Source organism: Gopherus evgoodei, chromosome 6, assembly GCF_007399415.2.
Source record: "Gopherus evgoodei ecotype Sinaloan lineage chromosome 6, rGopEvg1_v1.p, whole genome shotgun sequence".
Taxonomy (NCBI): domain Eukaryota; kingdom Metazoa; phylum Chordata; order Testudines; family Testudinidae; genus Gopherus; species Gopherus evgoodei.
The window spans coordinates 78,614,313-78,628,225 of NC_044327.1; the positions used below are offsets into that span (position 1 = coordinate 78,614,313).

A 13,913-nucleotide genomic window follows, 5' to 3' on the forward strand; every position below is an offset into this window, starting at 1 on the left:
TAAGCAGAGAACTAGCCACAATTACTCCAATATCTTTCTTGAGTGGCAATAGCTAATTTAGTTGAGATTATGTTTTCCAATGTGCATTACTTTGCATTTATCAACATTGGATTTCATCTTGCCCAGACATCCAGTTTTGTAGATCCTCTTATAACTCTTCACAGTCAGCTTTGGACTTAACTATCCTGAATAATTTTGTATCATCTGCAAGCTTTGCCACCTCACTGTTTATGAATATGTTAAACGGCACTGGTCCCTATACTAATCGTTGGGGGACCTCACTATTTACCTCTCTCCACTGTGAAAACTGAACATTTATTTCTACCCTTTGTTTCCTGCCATTAATCAGTTACTGATCCATAACAGGCCAAAGCAAACAAAATCTTTCAAAATTTTGAAAATGAAATGTTCCTGTTGACTTGATACAAAAACATTTTTGAATTATTATTCTGTACAAATGTGAGACTGATTTGTTGTCCTGATTTAGGACAGATTTTTTTTTTTTTAATTTCTTGCCATTTCCCATCCAGCTCTCCCCATTAATGACAGACAAGTGGAGACATTTTGATGAAACATCAGCAATTATCATCTGACATATAGTACAGATTGTACACAGCACATAACAAATGTGGTATGTCAATATGTCACAGCAAGATAAAAAATACAAAACTTGAGATAGAACTTTCTAAAAAGGACAGAGCAAAAAAGAAAAAATAATGCAGCAACTTTTTAACTGAAATAATTCTATCAAGAATGAAAGAAAGAACAAAAGAAAGAATGAAAGAAAAGTTTGCCAAGGCTCTCCAACAGAAGTTTTGGAGGCAATGACTGGGTCAGAATACCAAAAATCTGTTTTTAAGTACTGGATATAACCATACTTGAGTATTCCTGCTATATTGTCTTTTGACACAAGAAATCTCGATTTGTCTGCTAAAGGCATCTGAATAGTGTCTGCAATCTAAAGTTGCAAAAATTATGTCCTATGCAAATACTGCTGCCAAAGTCAGTGTGGTTGGTGAACATAGCCAAGTAAACTCTAATTATGGAAGATGGGTTTCTAAAGATATTGTATGAAAATAGCTAAGCCAAATCAGAGAGTCAAGACAGGTCACAGACATAGTACAAACAGCATTATCAGGCTCAACACAATCAGGGCTTCAGGTGACATGACTTCTTTCACAAGTGCCTCTGATTTGTTTTCTAGGAAACTCAGTATGGAATCTAGCCCTTAATGCCTCAACTATGGAACATAATCACAAAAGTTGTACTAATTCGCTTAATAAGAGCTCTCTTTGCTAGGCCAAACTGTTAAAGTATTTATTGCCCAGCTGAAGCACCTGTTTGTTTTTTTTATTTTAATTGCCCTTTCTTCTGTTTAATATGAAGGAATATGGAGCTGCTGAACCAGGCACTCTTAAAAGCAAAAGCCTGCCAACAGGCAACTAGAGAGATATATGTGGAAGTACTGTTCGGAAAAATCCACCAAAAAGTAGACACACAAGATGGTCAAGCAATATCCTTTATTGGACCAACTTCTGTAAAAAGAAGATAACTATTAATAGAAGTTGGTCCAATAAAAGTTTAAAACCTTTTATTAAGGCAAAGTTACAATAAAACATTAATGTATTATATCACATGTAACTTATTCAGGATCATGTTAATATTTCAAGAACCTGGCTAAAGATTCTGGTTTGCTGGCTGGGGGGGGGCCTGCCTCCTGTGAGTACACTAGAAAGAGTGTCCACATTTCCAAATACCTGTTCTCTTTTTGATGCTTCTCTTGTGTACATACTTGGTAGGAAACCTTTTCCATTACAAAGACAGTCCATATTTTACTATACTACAATTCCATAGGAGGAGGAGGAGGGATCACATTTGTTCAATAATTTTGTGCAATACAGAATCTAGTTGCTAACAATAAAGAAATTAATTGATCATTCTGTTTAAAATGTATATCCTTTACAGGGGCATTAGGTAAGCAGGTGAGGGGTTAACAACAGACCATCCAAACATTGAGTAAAACTCAAACAATACTAGAAACCAAATATAGCTATGCAATAGCAATTGTTGGGTTAAAAAGAAATATAAGTCACCAAAAATAAAACATCCTCATTCATTCAGAGCACCTTAGTGACTTTGGACAAATTTTCTAAATTCATGTCATCAGGGCCCTCTCCCTTGATACTTTAATCAATCATCAGAAATTTATCTCTACAAAATATCAAAGTGATTATTTGTTGTGGGTATTAAAATTAGGACAGCTGTTCCCGTGTACTGATTTGAAATCATAACAAGACATGTGTAATAATCTTAATAATAAATAAGATCCCACATTCTCAATATTCTGCATTCTTACCCTTCCATAATTACAGCTTCCTACAAGTTAGTGCGAGAGGAATATACATTTTTATATATACATACACACACACACAAACATTTGTTCTTTTCCCGTGTTCTTTCTGTCTCCTCTCCACTAATTTATTTCAATAAACTATGTTGTGAGCACAGATACTGTTTCATCTCAGCTTGTATTTTATGTTCTCACTTCCCCACCAAAAACTCTACTATACCAGGTGGAGAATAGATACTCCAATGATCTTTTAGTTGTATTGCTTAACGGTGCTTGGAAGCGTATAATTTTGACTGAAGAGGGGGTGCAGAAGCTCACAGTGAAGGGAGGGGAGGATGAGGAGGGGGAATGAGGGGAGCTACTGAGACCTGGAGGAAGGGTGGGGCTCCCACTCAGAATCCTGCTCTTGCCTCTGTCCCCACCGTGGGCATGTGCGATTTTATGAAGAGGCAGAGCCCACACAGCATTTTCCAATGTGGGGGTGTTAGCCCCCACTGACCTTCTGGTTCCGTCACCTCTAATTTTTCACTTAATTATCAATATATTTTATTTATAAGTCATATAACACAATTTCTGATTACCCACACACACACACGGTATCTTGTGCTCTAGTCTGTCTCTCTCTCATTCTCTCAAAAAAAAAAATGTCTCCTGCTTTGCTCAGGAGCAACTATGGGGAGATGGGAGAAGAAAAAATGTCTGTACTTAATCAAAATTCAAAGACTTCATAGGTTTTTTCCCCCTACCTGAGAACCCAAACAGGCAACCATCATATGAGTAAGAAGTTTAGCTGCAAACATGGAACACCTGGCACAGAAAAGATGTGAAAGAATAGCCAAAGTGAAACCTGTGGGAACAGAAAAAAAACAGGATCATTCTAATAATCACAGACAAACATCATGTCGGATGGCAAAGTGGTTTTGGAACTATTAAATAACTAAGGCCTTGATCCTGTAAAGAACTTATAAATGTGCTTAACTTTTAGTTCCCATTGGGAATACTCAATTGCACTTATAATTAAGCACATGCTTACGTTTTCACAAGTTACAGGCCTAATGCACAATGTAGGGCATTTCTGTGCTTGCAATATTTTCACTTTGTTTTTGTTTCATTTCTTTAGTATCTGGAATGTTAGAACTAACCAATAGCCACAGATGCAGCAAAGGGGAATTTTCAATGTTGAAATGAATGCACAGTGCTCTGTAAAGTGCAGCATTGCTTTATGACAAACAACTGTACTAATCCTAATTCTGAATCCCAATTTCCATCTGTATTGTGTATGGACCTTTTATTCATCAGTACTGTCATAACATTTTTCCCAGATCTGGACCTTAGCGTCCAAAATATGGGTGTTAGCATGAAAACCTCCAAGCTTAGTTACCAGCTTGGACCTGGTAAAGCTGCCACCAGCCAGGAATCTATACAGTGCCTGGCGCACTGTGGTCTCCCCAAAACCTTCCTTGGTGGACCCTCAGACTCAGATTCCTTGAGTCTCACAACAAAGGGGAATAAACCATTTCCCTTCCCCCCTCCGGGTGTTCCCTCCCTGGGTTCCTGGAGAGATATACAGAAGCAAGCTCCGTGAATCTAAACAGAGGGACTCCACCCTCCCTGTTTCCAGTCCTGGAAACACAAGTACTTCCCCCATCACCCAGAGGGTATGCAAAGTCAGGCTTAGTAAATCTAACACAAAGAGATTTTCCCCCGACTTCTTCCTCCTACCAATTCCCTGGTGAGCTGCAGACTCAATTCCCTGGAGTCCCCACTAAAGAAAAACTCCAACAGGTCTTAAAAAGAAAGCTTTATAAAAGAAAGAAAAATACATAAAAATGGTCTCTCTGTATTAAGGTGACAAATACAGGGTCATTTGCTTAAAAGAAAAAAATGAATAAACAGCCTTATCCAAAATGAATACAATTTAACACATTCCAGCAACTATATACATGTAAATACAAAAGAAAACAATATAAACCTTATTGTCTTACTATCTTTGTACTTACAACTTGGAAACAGAAGATTAGAAAGCTGGAGATAGAAAAATCACTCTCATAGCCGTGAGGGCACAGACACAAGACAAAAACAAAGAACTCACACACAAACTTCCCTCCACCCAGATTTGAAAAAGTCTTGTTTCCTGATTGGTCCTCTGGTCAGGTGTTTCAGGTTACTGGTGTTACCCCTTTACAGGTAAAAGAACATTAACCCTTAGCTATCTGTTTATGACAAGTATTAAAATAGGGTGACAGAACTCTTCTCTTGACCCACCGTTAGTTGGTGCCACGGTCTGCTGACATACTGCAGCTGGTGTGGCTCATTAACTCCACCTTGGATATGAGGACGGTGAAGGTGGTTTTCAGAAGACAGAAGGAACAAAGATAGGGCTTTCCTCCATGATCTATTCTAGGAATAAGCAAGCTCAGGGAGAAACCTTAGGCTGAAGCTCACATTGTATTATTATAACTGAGGTCTCAGTAAAGCCACTCCCCAGGAAGAGGGCAAGTTCGGATGTTAACCCAGGATGTGTGTGCTCTGTTGAAGACAGGGTGGGGACTCAGTTCACTCACAGGTATACATTCTGAAAGCATGAAGTGGTGATTTATGGCACAAATACTCAGCTGTGAATTACTACATCACTAGCTAGTGATATCTACAATAGTAGTGATGAGCTCAAAAGAAAACATTATAGGCCTGAGAGCCAGTCTTGGAGTCAGACAGGTATTCCTTCAATATTCATCTTTTTTTAATATCTGTTACTTCATTCTTAAGTAGGAAGAAAAGATTTGCTGTGAAAATTCCTTACAAATCCTAAATCTAGAGCTGCTGGTTGATCGCCTGTTTACCAGACATAAGTCTGAGTTTCACCTAAATTAACCTACTGATGTCCATTCAACAGAAGCAACTTCATAGAGTAAGGGAGGCAATTATAACATTTCAAGTGATTTTGAGAATATTCTTTTATCAGAATGCAAGATTTGAACTAAATTAATTCTGCGTAACAATATTTATTTAAAAGTTTAATTGCCAGGTGACTTCCTCTTCATTTTCTGGCAGGTAGAGAAATAAAATATATTGTTTTGTCTGTCCTTACACTCAGAATGGGAGAAGAGATGCGTACAACACATCTTTAAGGATTCAACACATGCTTTTTTGAGGAATGGGAAGAAGGGAATTTAGTTTTCATATTCTTAATTGGTCGACTGTAAAAAATTTCCTGAGGTAAATTATATCTTAAAACCCCATCTCTATAAGGGATGATTTAAAGTATCCAAAGAGGGCATGACTTCATCAGAACAAGAGGACTGCCTGTAAATTTGGTTCTGAAATTTCAAACAGGGGGCATCCTTCAAGCCCACACAAACTTCCTTTTACCAGATCACTGCATTCGATATTTTTCACAGAATAGTAGATTATTTTGCTGTATTTATTATATTCAATTTCCATTGATGTCAATAGTAATTGAGAGTTCTTGAAGCATCTGGCTGTAATTACACCAAAATGTTCCTTGTGCAATGAAGCTTTCCTGTTCTCACTTAAGCTGTGAGAAGGTACAACATTTTCAGCAAAGTGCTGTTAAAGGCTTATAAAAGTTACATGTATGGAAAGGGAGTTTCACTCTATCATCAGAACTCACAGAATACAACTACCAGACTTACTCTCTCATATGGATTACTGGTGGTAACACAATGAACTGATTAACAACTTTTGAAGATAAAAGAGTATGGCAGTCCTAATGGTGGCACATTTGGAAGCTCTGCCTCTTGAATCCAAGTCCAGCAGCGGACTGGAATTATTGTGCAGACATTGAAGAAAGAAGACCTTAGACAGTCATTCTGAGACAGATGCAGTGCTACCGCATGCCCAGTACTTCGCAGCTCAACTTCCGTGGAGACTAAGCAATCATTTTCACTCCCTTGCAGTAAAGATGGTTCACTATAATATTTTCTTCTTTAACAAGATCACACCAGTCATAAACAAAAAATAAGGCTGTATCAACTGACCTGAAATACAGATGAATCCAGAAGAGAAAAAAGCTTCATTGTATGAGGACAAGTTGTCTGTCTGGGCATGTACAGCATAAATGGACATGTGAGAACAGGAGCATTGTACGTAGTCTGAAGTGTCATCAACCACTTTGCAGAACTGACTTTCAGACAACCAGCTACAGAAAAAACAAAAGATTCACAAAATCCTCATTCATGAGTGTTCATGTTGAGACTGATTTCTTAAACTAATCAGCAGTTGAATCTAAAGTGTCTTTCCTAATCCTGGAATAAACTGGTAACTGTCTAGTTTTACTTCTTACCACTGAAAGGCATTTATCCAAGACAAGAGACAACCAGCTACCTAAGCATCACTGTACATTATGCAAGTATTGAAGAACGTGAGCTTGCATATTTCTCATACTAATCAGACTCCAAAGTGACAGCACAAGTTTTACTGTAACATTCCCGTAACAACTGAAAATACCCAGGTTACTTCATGATTTTTTTTAATATTCAGTGTTTTCCAGATGCAATCATCAAAATGTATTGTCTATTTGGAATTAAATTTAAGTACTGTTTCCAACTTCCTATCCTAATTGGAAAAAAAAGGGAATACATTATTTGGAAAATGCATTTTTCACAACTAATTGTCACATCTTTATCCTTCAAAGCTTCTGCAACACTGATTGGACCATGTAGCATTCTAAAAGGTATTCTACATACTAGCTTTTATCATGCAAAATGGTTTATTGCATACTGATGTTCGTGTTTCAAATTTATTTAACATTTGAGTTTTATGTGGTCTTGGACCAAGTTGCTTCAGATGTTCTTAAAAGGAATTTAGGAACTGTCAGTGAGGACACTGTATCCTATTACTGTATAAATGGCTCGCTTTAGGTACTATACTAACTGAAAGTACATAATATTATCTAGTGATTAGATAAAAGGCAAACCCAATGGCTAAATCCATAGTCTGCTGCAGCCACTCCGCTCACAAAAAGTAAAAGCTTACACCAGTGAAGGAGTAGTTTAATTTGGCCATTATATTTAAAATGAAATAAAACAAAGTAGATCTTAGCAAGATTCACACCATTAATCACTATGGGTCATATACTCGGCTGCGTGGTGTGACAAGGAGCAAACACATGCTAACCAATCAAAGTGGGACCAGCAAACAAACAAGAAAAAGAACACCAGCTCTGCAGTATCATGGTATGGAGAAAGTGAGAGCGTACGCAGTATGTACATCAGCTGGCAGTTTCTCTTGGCCTTGCGTTTCTTCCAGAAGACAGACTGAAGAAGGTACAGCAGACACATCAAGGATTGGTCTTGAAGGACTTGGCACAGGTTCTGGAATCAACGACCGCTCTTAGACAGGGCCATCTCTACAGGCATGTGTGGCCCAGGACTTAGGCACTGAGATTCTAATCTGCCAGGGGATGCTCTCCCCTGGCTCTGCCCATGCGCCACCCCCACTCCACCCCTGACCCCAAAGCCCCACCCCCACCCCACCCCTTCCCTTGAGCGTGCTGTACCCTTGCTCTTCCCTCCTGTCCCCCAGCGTCTCCTGGCACTGCAAAACATCTGATCTGCGGTTGGCGCTGAGAGGGAGGGGGAGGCGCTGACTGGTGGGGACCACCAGCGGGCAGGAGGTACTGGGGGTGGGGGAGGTTCTGGTAGGGGGGCTCCTCCTTGCCCCCCACCTGCTGCTTGCCTCCCCGTTCGCCCACCCGCCTCCCACCTCACCTTCCTGCCACCTCCTGCAGGGCCCCCCAAAGTGCAGGCCCTGTGGCAGTCACCCCAATTCACCGTACCCACAGGTCATCTCTACTCTTAGATGAAGAGAGTGTTCCGGGGAGTGCCACCTCTCAGAGTCCACCTCAAAATTATTTGCCTTTAGGAGGCTTTGATACTTATGATCTTGCCAAGAAAGGTACCGAGTTCCCACAAGTCTTGTGCTTCTTCCTCAGCACCAGTGACAGAGAATGAGCAGCTGACTCAGATAACTCGGGTGGAGCACTCCGCATAGAAGCTCTGCACAGAGCCCTTCGCACAGTCCCTGTGTCCGTTCTGAATGGGATGGAGCCAAAAGGTGGATGGAGCACTGCCTCCACAAGAAAACACTTAAGTCTGGCCATTCTGTCCCTTTTTGAGCAAGGCTTATCTCCTTGTCTCTTACACGGACTCCTCCAAGCATGTTAGACAGCTGGGTTGTATGTCACTCACTGGCATCACTTTGCTATACCAACAATGTGATTTAAGCCCCAGAGACTGAGGCATGGCTCCAGTAGCAGTAGTAGTACCAAAATTTAAGCTGGTCAGATTAAAGACCTTAAAACTGAAACTTTTAAACTAATATTACCTAACTATGACTAAAGCTCCAACTACTATTTCTAAGAAAACGAGTACAATTTACAAAGGAAGCAGGGAAGAACTTGCAATAGCAAGACTGAAATCACGTTATCAATACTTATGAGTGGTAAGAAGAACTGAGGAGGGCTGGGGATGGCTCCACCCTTTATAACTGCATGCAGTGGGACGCGGCAGCAGAAGGTGCTCGAGCCACCCGATAGGTATCACTGAGGGAAAAAATCCCAGCAACCATGTGCAAGGCATTCACTCACCTACAAAGCACTAAACATGAGCAACCACTCAAAGAACAGTACTGAGTTACATATTCATTAATAGCTCCATTTTTATAAAATAACATAACCAAATATTTAGCTTTAGCAGATTCTTTCTGAGAATAAGTATGGGTATGTGACTTTGGGCCATATGAGAGATGTGGGATGCATTCCCAATTTCTGTAGCTTCTCAGTGGGGTTTGAACTCTTGCTCATTTATAGAAACTATAAAGGACACAGAGTAATTAATACCGGAGCAATAAAGAAACTGAAAGGTATGGTCTCCCAGCTCTCAGTCCAGTGCACCTTCCCATAAACTAATGGCCATTTTCCTGAAGAAAAGCAGGAGATGAGGAGCCATTTTGTCTATGTCCCCCCCACAACAATTCTTTGTGGCATGATGGAACAAGACATCAGGGTGTTGCATGTGCAGTGCTAATGGAGTGGTCAGGATTTTTGACAGCAAGCTAAGAACAAATTATACTGAGCAAAATACAAATAGGAGTTGAAAATTTTGACCAAATTTGAATGGATTTTCATAAACCGTTAAAAGATACTTCTCTGTCCCCTTGTCAAGTTTTAAGTTCTTGCAGCAAACCATGGAGTAGCTAGAATTCTTAAGAAAATGAAAATTATTTTTCAATAGAAAGTATAAGGCAACCTGAACACAATTACCCCATACATATGTACACACAGATTTATTATGGAAACTGAAAAGATAAATTGTGATTTATAAAATGTACCTTTCTGCAGCCTGATTCCAAAGGAGGCACAGAGATTTATGTGGAACAATCCGACTGTCTGCAGAATAAATCCGGTAGATAACTTCATTGTTGTCTTTCAATGGATATGAACTCTGACCCTTCAAACTCATTGAAAAAATCTAAGATAGAATAAACAAGGTAAATATTTATTCAAAATTAAAATTCAGTGGTCAATGCATAAATATAATTACACCACATCTACATGCACAGACACACGCTATGATACACTACAGATATTAAACATCTTTTGACCAAAGATTAATAACTGAAACTTACATTCAAATCCCATAAAAAGAAGCTGCCACATTTTCATACCTTGTTCTTTAGGGCAGTTCTTTTATCACCAGTTATAAACCACTGTTGGCTGCTGTATTCTGTAAACTGTACATATTTACAGTTCTCATCTCTAGGAGGAGAGGAGGCAAAGGAGACCTCCAACAGGCGCTCAGGAAATCTGATTGAATCCCCGTCTTTTCCAACAAATTTATGTCCATTGATTTGCTGAGGGTACCAGTGGTGGGCCATTATTGCAATGTATGGGCAGCTGTCAAGGATGGTTTTGCCTCTGTTGAATAAAAAAAAAAAGAAAGAGAGATCCGATAAGTGGAACAGTAATTTATCCATTCATTACAGTGAGTGTAGTGACTCCTGTAGTTAGGATACATTTTATAATGAAAGTTTTAAAATTTCATTCTTTTCAAATAAGAGCTCTATTGCCTCTATGGTTTATAGTCAGACTTTGACGTTTGACGGAAGGGAAGCCACGGGGCCAGTGAGGTGCTTTTTGATGTCCTCAGGAAAATTAAATTCAGAAAGGGATAGATTATAGATTTCCCTTCTGTATTTTGCTCAGTACAGCTTGCTGTTGAAACCCGTCCACATTCCACTGGCATTCCACATTATGCTGAACCTATAGACGGGTCACAGACAAAATGAATGCTCCTGTTTTCACCCTTTAGCCTAGAACATGGTGCACTGGACTGGGAACAAGAAGCTCACGAGCTCTAAGCTCACTTATTCTACTAACTAGTATTAGTAAGTCTGTGCCCTTCACAACCCTTTCATCAACAAGTCTCAAAGCGCTTTACAAAGGAGGTCAGTATCACTAGACCCATTTTACAGATGGTGAAACTGATCTGTATATGGTAACATACTATTTTTTTCCACAGGACTGTCCCTTTTTCAGTGCACAGCATAGATGAGCCTGGTCCTATATAGTATGCAGCTGGGGGCCAAGGCATCTTGTAGAATTAGGCCACAAATCTCCTGACTCCTAGTCCCATGCCTTCCATATATAACAGTATCCTGTACAATGTATTCTATTCTGCAGTAATAGTCCAAAATTCAATGTCCTACTATGGTACCACTGCAGTGCTTTGAGGGAATACCGCAGAATGGTGTACATCTTTGTATATGGGTAATACACCAAGGCATGTCCTCATCAGATTTACTCTGAATGTGCACTCCTGTCTAATATATGCTAGGTCTATGGCAGTGTATTGTCAGATATTTCTACCATATTCTGTAAATTAAAAATTATTTACTTTTCACCAGGTGATCCACATATTACTCCAGTCAAGAGGGAAAAGGCAAACTTCTCAGTAACTTCAGCAAGCAGACTGTAGCCCCGTGTATCCTTGCGCTTTGGGCTAGCAAGAGCACAGAGTATCTCATAGAAAAGATTTCGGCTTTTATCAGTGAGCATCTGTTTTTCACCTTCAGCCATTACCTAACATGGGAAAGTAAATGGTATCACTTACAGGATTATAAAAACAACCATTCCTTGATTTTCAAGAACTAGTATTTATGACAATACCAAAACTATGTCAGGAAGATAAATTAAATTAAATATTTAAATTACTCGACTACATTTATATACTGAGAAACATCATCAAAAGTGGAAAGTTAATTGATAAAATCTTAGGCCCCAATCCTGATAAAATCTCAGGGATCTGACAGTATGGAGCTCATTATAAGACTGGAGTTGTAGACTGTCTGAGAATTATTTCTCAAGCCCAGCATTATAGAAATTTAGATACAGAAGCACTACCTTAGAAACACACTTGAAATAGAAATTCATTGTTTTTTTAACAAATTATACAATTGTGTCTCATGTACTGTTTTGTTTTCAGTAACTTTCCTTTGTTTTTGCAGTACAGCATTTTATTGCTTTGATATACTCAGTTTTACATGTAATTTCATTAACTGTAACAAAGGCAGATTTTCTACTCGCCAGTATGAATTAAAAAGTAAATGCTGCTAATTAGGTTCTCTCTTCATGAGCCCACTTTTAGTATAATTTTCAATTTTCTCTCGTTTTAGGTTCTGAAGTTTTCATTTTTCTCATTTCTTGCCACCAAGATATAGGACATAGTCTATTATCAAATGTATATAATAAAAGCATGCTCAGTAAGAGGAGTTAAATTAGTAAGGAATTGTGTGGAATTTACAGTTCTTTCAAAAATTCTTAACTAAGCAAAACCTCATTTAAATAGCTCTCTACCCACTCCTATTCCCAAAATGCCACCATTGCATGCAATTGAGTGTTGTCTTTAATTATTATTATTGTACTATTTTGAGTCTCAGAGCTAGATTCTCTCATACACTCTGGCCCCTATGCACTACTCTGGAGGTATAAAGACGCCAGAAAGCAACCGAACCTGGCCAGCGAAGAAAACCCATCTCTTGAGGGAAACACTTAGCTAGCGCAGTGCCAAAATATTCAGCTCCTATGTCAACCTACCACTCCAAAACCTAGTGTAAAGAAGAGGGGATTGCAGAGGGCATGACAGAGGCATGGTGTTCTCTGGCAGTCCCCAGCTGGGGTACTGTCCCTAGGGGAACCACAGCGGCGGTTAGAGTAGCTCATAGGCCAGCACAGACCTACCCTGAGAATCAAGAAGCCATAGTAAGATCTGTGATGCCACTGCATCAAGGGGGAAACTTGGCTTTGCAGAGTATCTGAGCCTTAATATGTAATTTAATTCTTAGGCTGCATTTTAGCCTTTGTGCTTGGTTTTTAATTCCTCGTAGGCATCATTATTAGTCTAATAGCAGACAGGCAGACTCTTTCCTGACTCCTGGAATCCTTTACCAAGGATTCCGCTAGTTCTGTTTTTAGAACTGCAGCACTGTGTGTCTCAAAGGATCACTACTGCTGATTATCATTTTGATATGTTCACAACCCGTAAGAGTTATTACATCCTCATGGAAGTCGTTAGTCATTTTGGAAGAGGCACATGAATATTTACCTTATCTATTATGTGCATCACAGCAGTGAGCTGTTCTTCTGTAGTTTCTGTGGAAATTTTGACATTTAAGTTCTGGAGGACCCTGTTCAAAATGATATCATCAAGTGGCTGGTACAATTGGTCAGCCAGCCCCCAGACTGATTGGGCATCTGAATCAGAGACAATTGTGATGTTGGCAATATCATATGCATCATCTACTCTGGCACCCCCTGTGGGGTTAGAAAGCACAACCTGGAAACGCTTAGGAAATGGATTTAAGGATCCCGTCTCTGGAGTCAGCATTACATCCAGTACAGCATTTCTTTGTCCAGGTTCAAAAGTCAGTATGCCCTCAGATCTGGCAAAATCCTGTCCTGAAATAGCTGGTGATATGAAGGTGCGACCAACAGCTTCAGGTCTTTTCAGCTCCTGGAAACCAAACAAGAGAATTTTAGGCAACATCATCATAATGCAGTGTGTTTAAAAGTAAGTGCACTTAAATGGGTAAAATCCATTTTTTCTTTAAAATGTAAATATAACCTGTTAAAATTAAATTCCTATTTGGTAATAATCTGGACTATCCTCCCCACTTACATTCTGTATTGACCCAAAATGGTTTAAGGTAAGAGACTTTGTGATGAGGTCTGCGATAAATTGGGAGGAGGGAGAAATAAGTAAAACAGTCTCTCAGTTCTCACAGACCTTTGTTACTAATCAAAGAAGTGAAAACTTGAATGCTGTTGAATACATCAGTGACCTGGGACAAAGGGCTTCAGGGGTTATAGCTATTAGGAAAGACTACGTAAGGTAATGTTTATGGTCAATGAGAAGAGCGGGACTAATTCTATAGCTTCTGCTCACCAGCAGCTCTTGGTGACTTCAACAGGTGCTAATCATATTCAGTGGCTGCAGAACAAGGCCACTCAATTAAGGGGAGAGGTAGATGTTGTAAATAGGTAAAC

The 13,913-nt window shown here is 39.4% G+C and overlaps 1 protein-coding gene across 2 annotated transcripts in view; it reads right to left on the reverse strand.

Annotated features, from left to right (window-relative positions):
* Positions 1–13,913, reverse strand: part of ADGRV1 (adhesion G protein-coupled receptor V1) — a 463,719-nt gene that overhangs the window by 242,692 nt on the left and 207,114 nt on the right. For both annotated transcript variants that reach the window (XM_030567084.1, XM_030567083.1), the window contains exons 78-83: positions 12,973–13,380; positions 11,266–11,450; positions 10,037–10,286; positions 9,701–9,840; positions 6,349–6,509; positions 3,097–3,197 (exon numbers count right to left, since the gene is read on the reverse strand). In XM_030567084.1, coding sequence (XP_030422944.1) covers positions 3,097–3,197; positions 6,349–6,509; positions 9,701–9,840; positions 10,037–10,286; positions 11,266–11,450; positions 12,973–13,380 — 1,245 coding nt within the window. The remainder of the gene's footprint in view (positions 1–3,096; positions 3,198–6,348; positions 6,510–9,700; positions 9,841–10,036; positions 10,287–11,265; positions 11,451–12,972; positions 13,381–13,913) is intronic.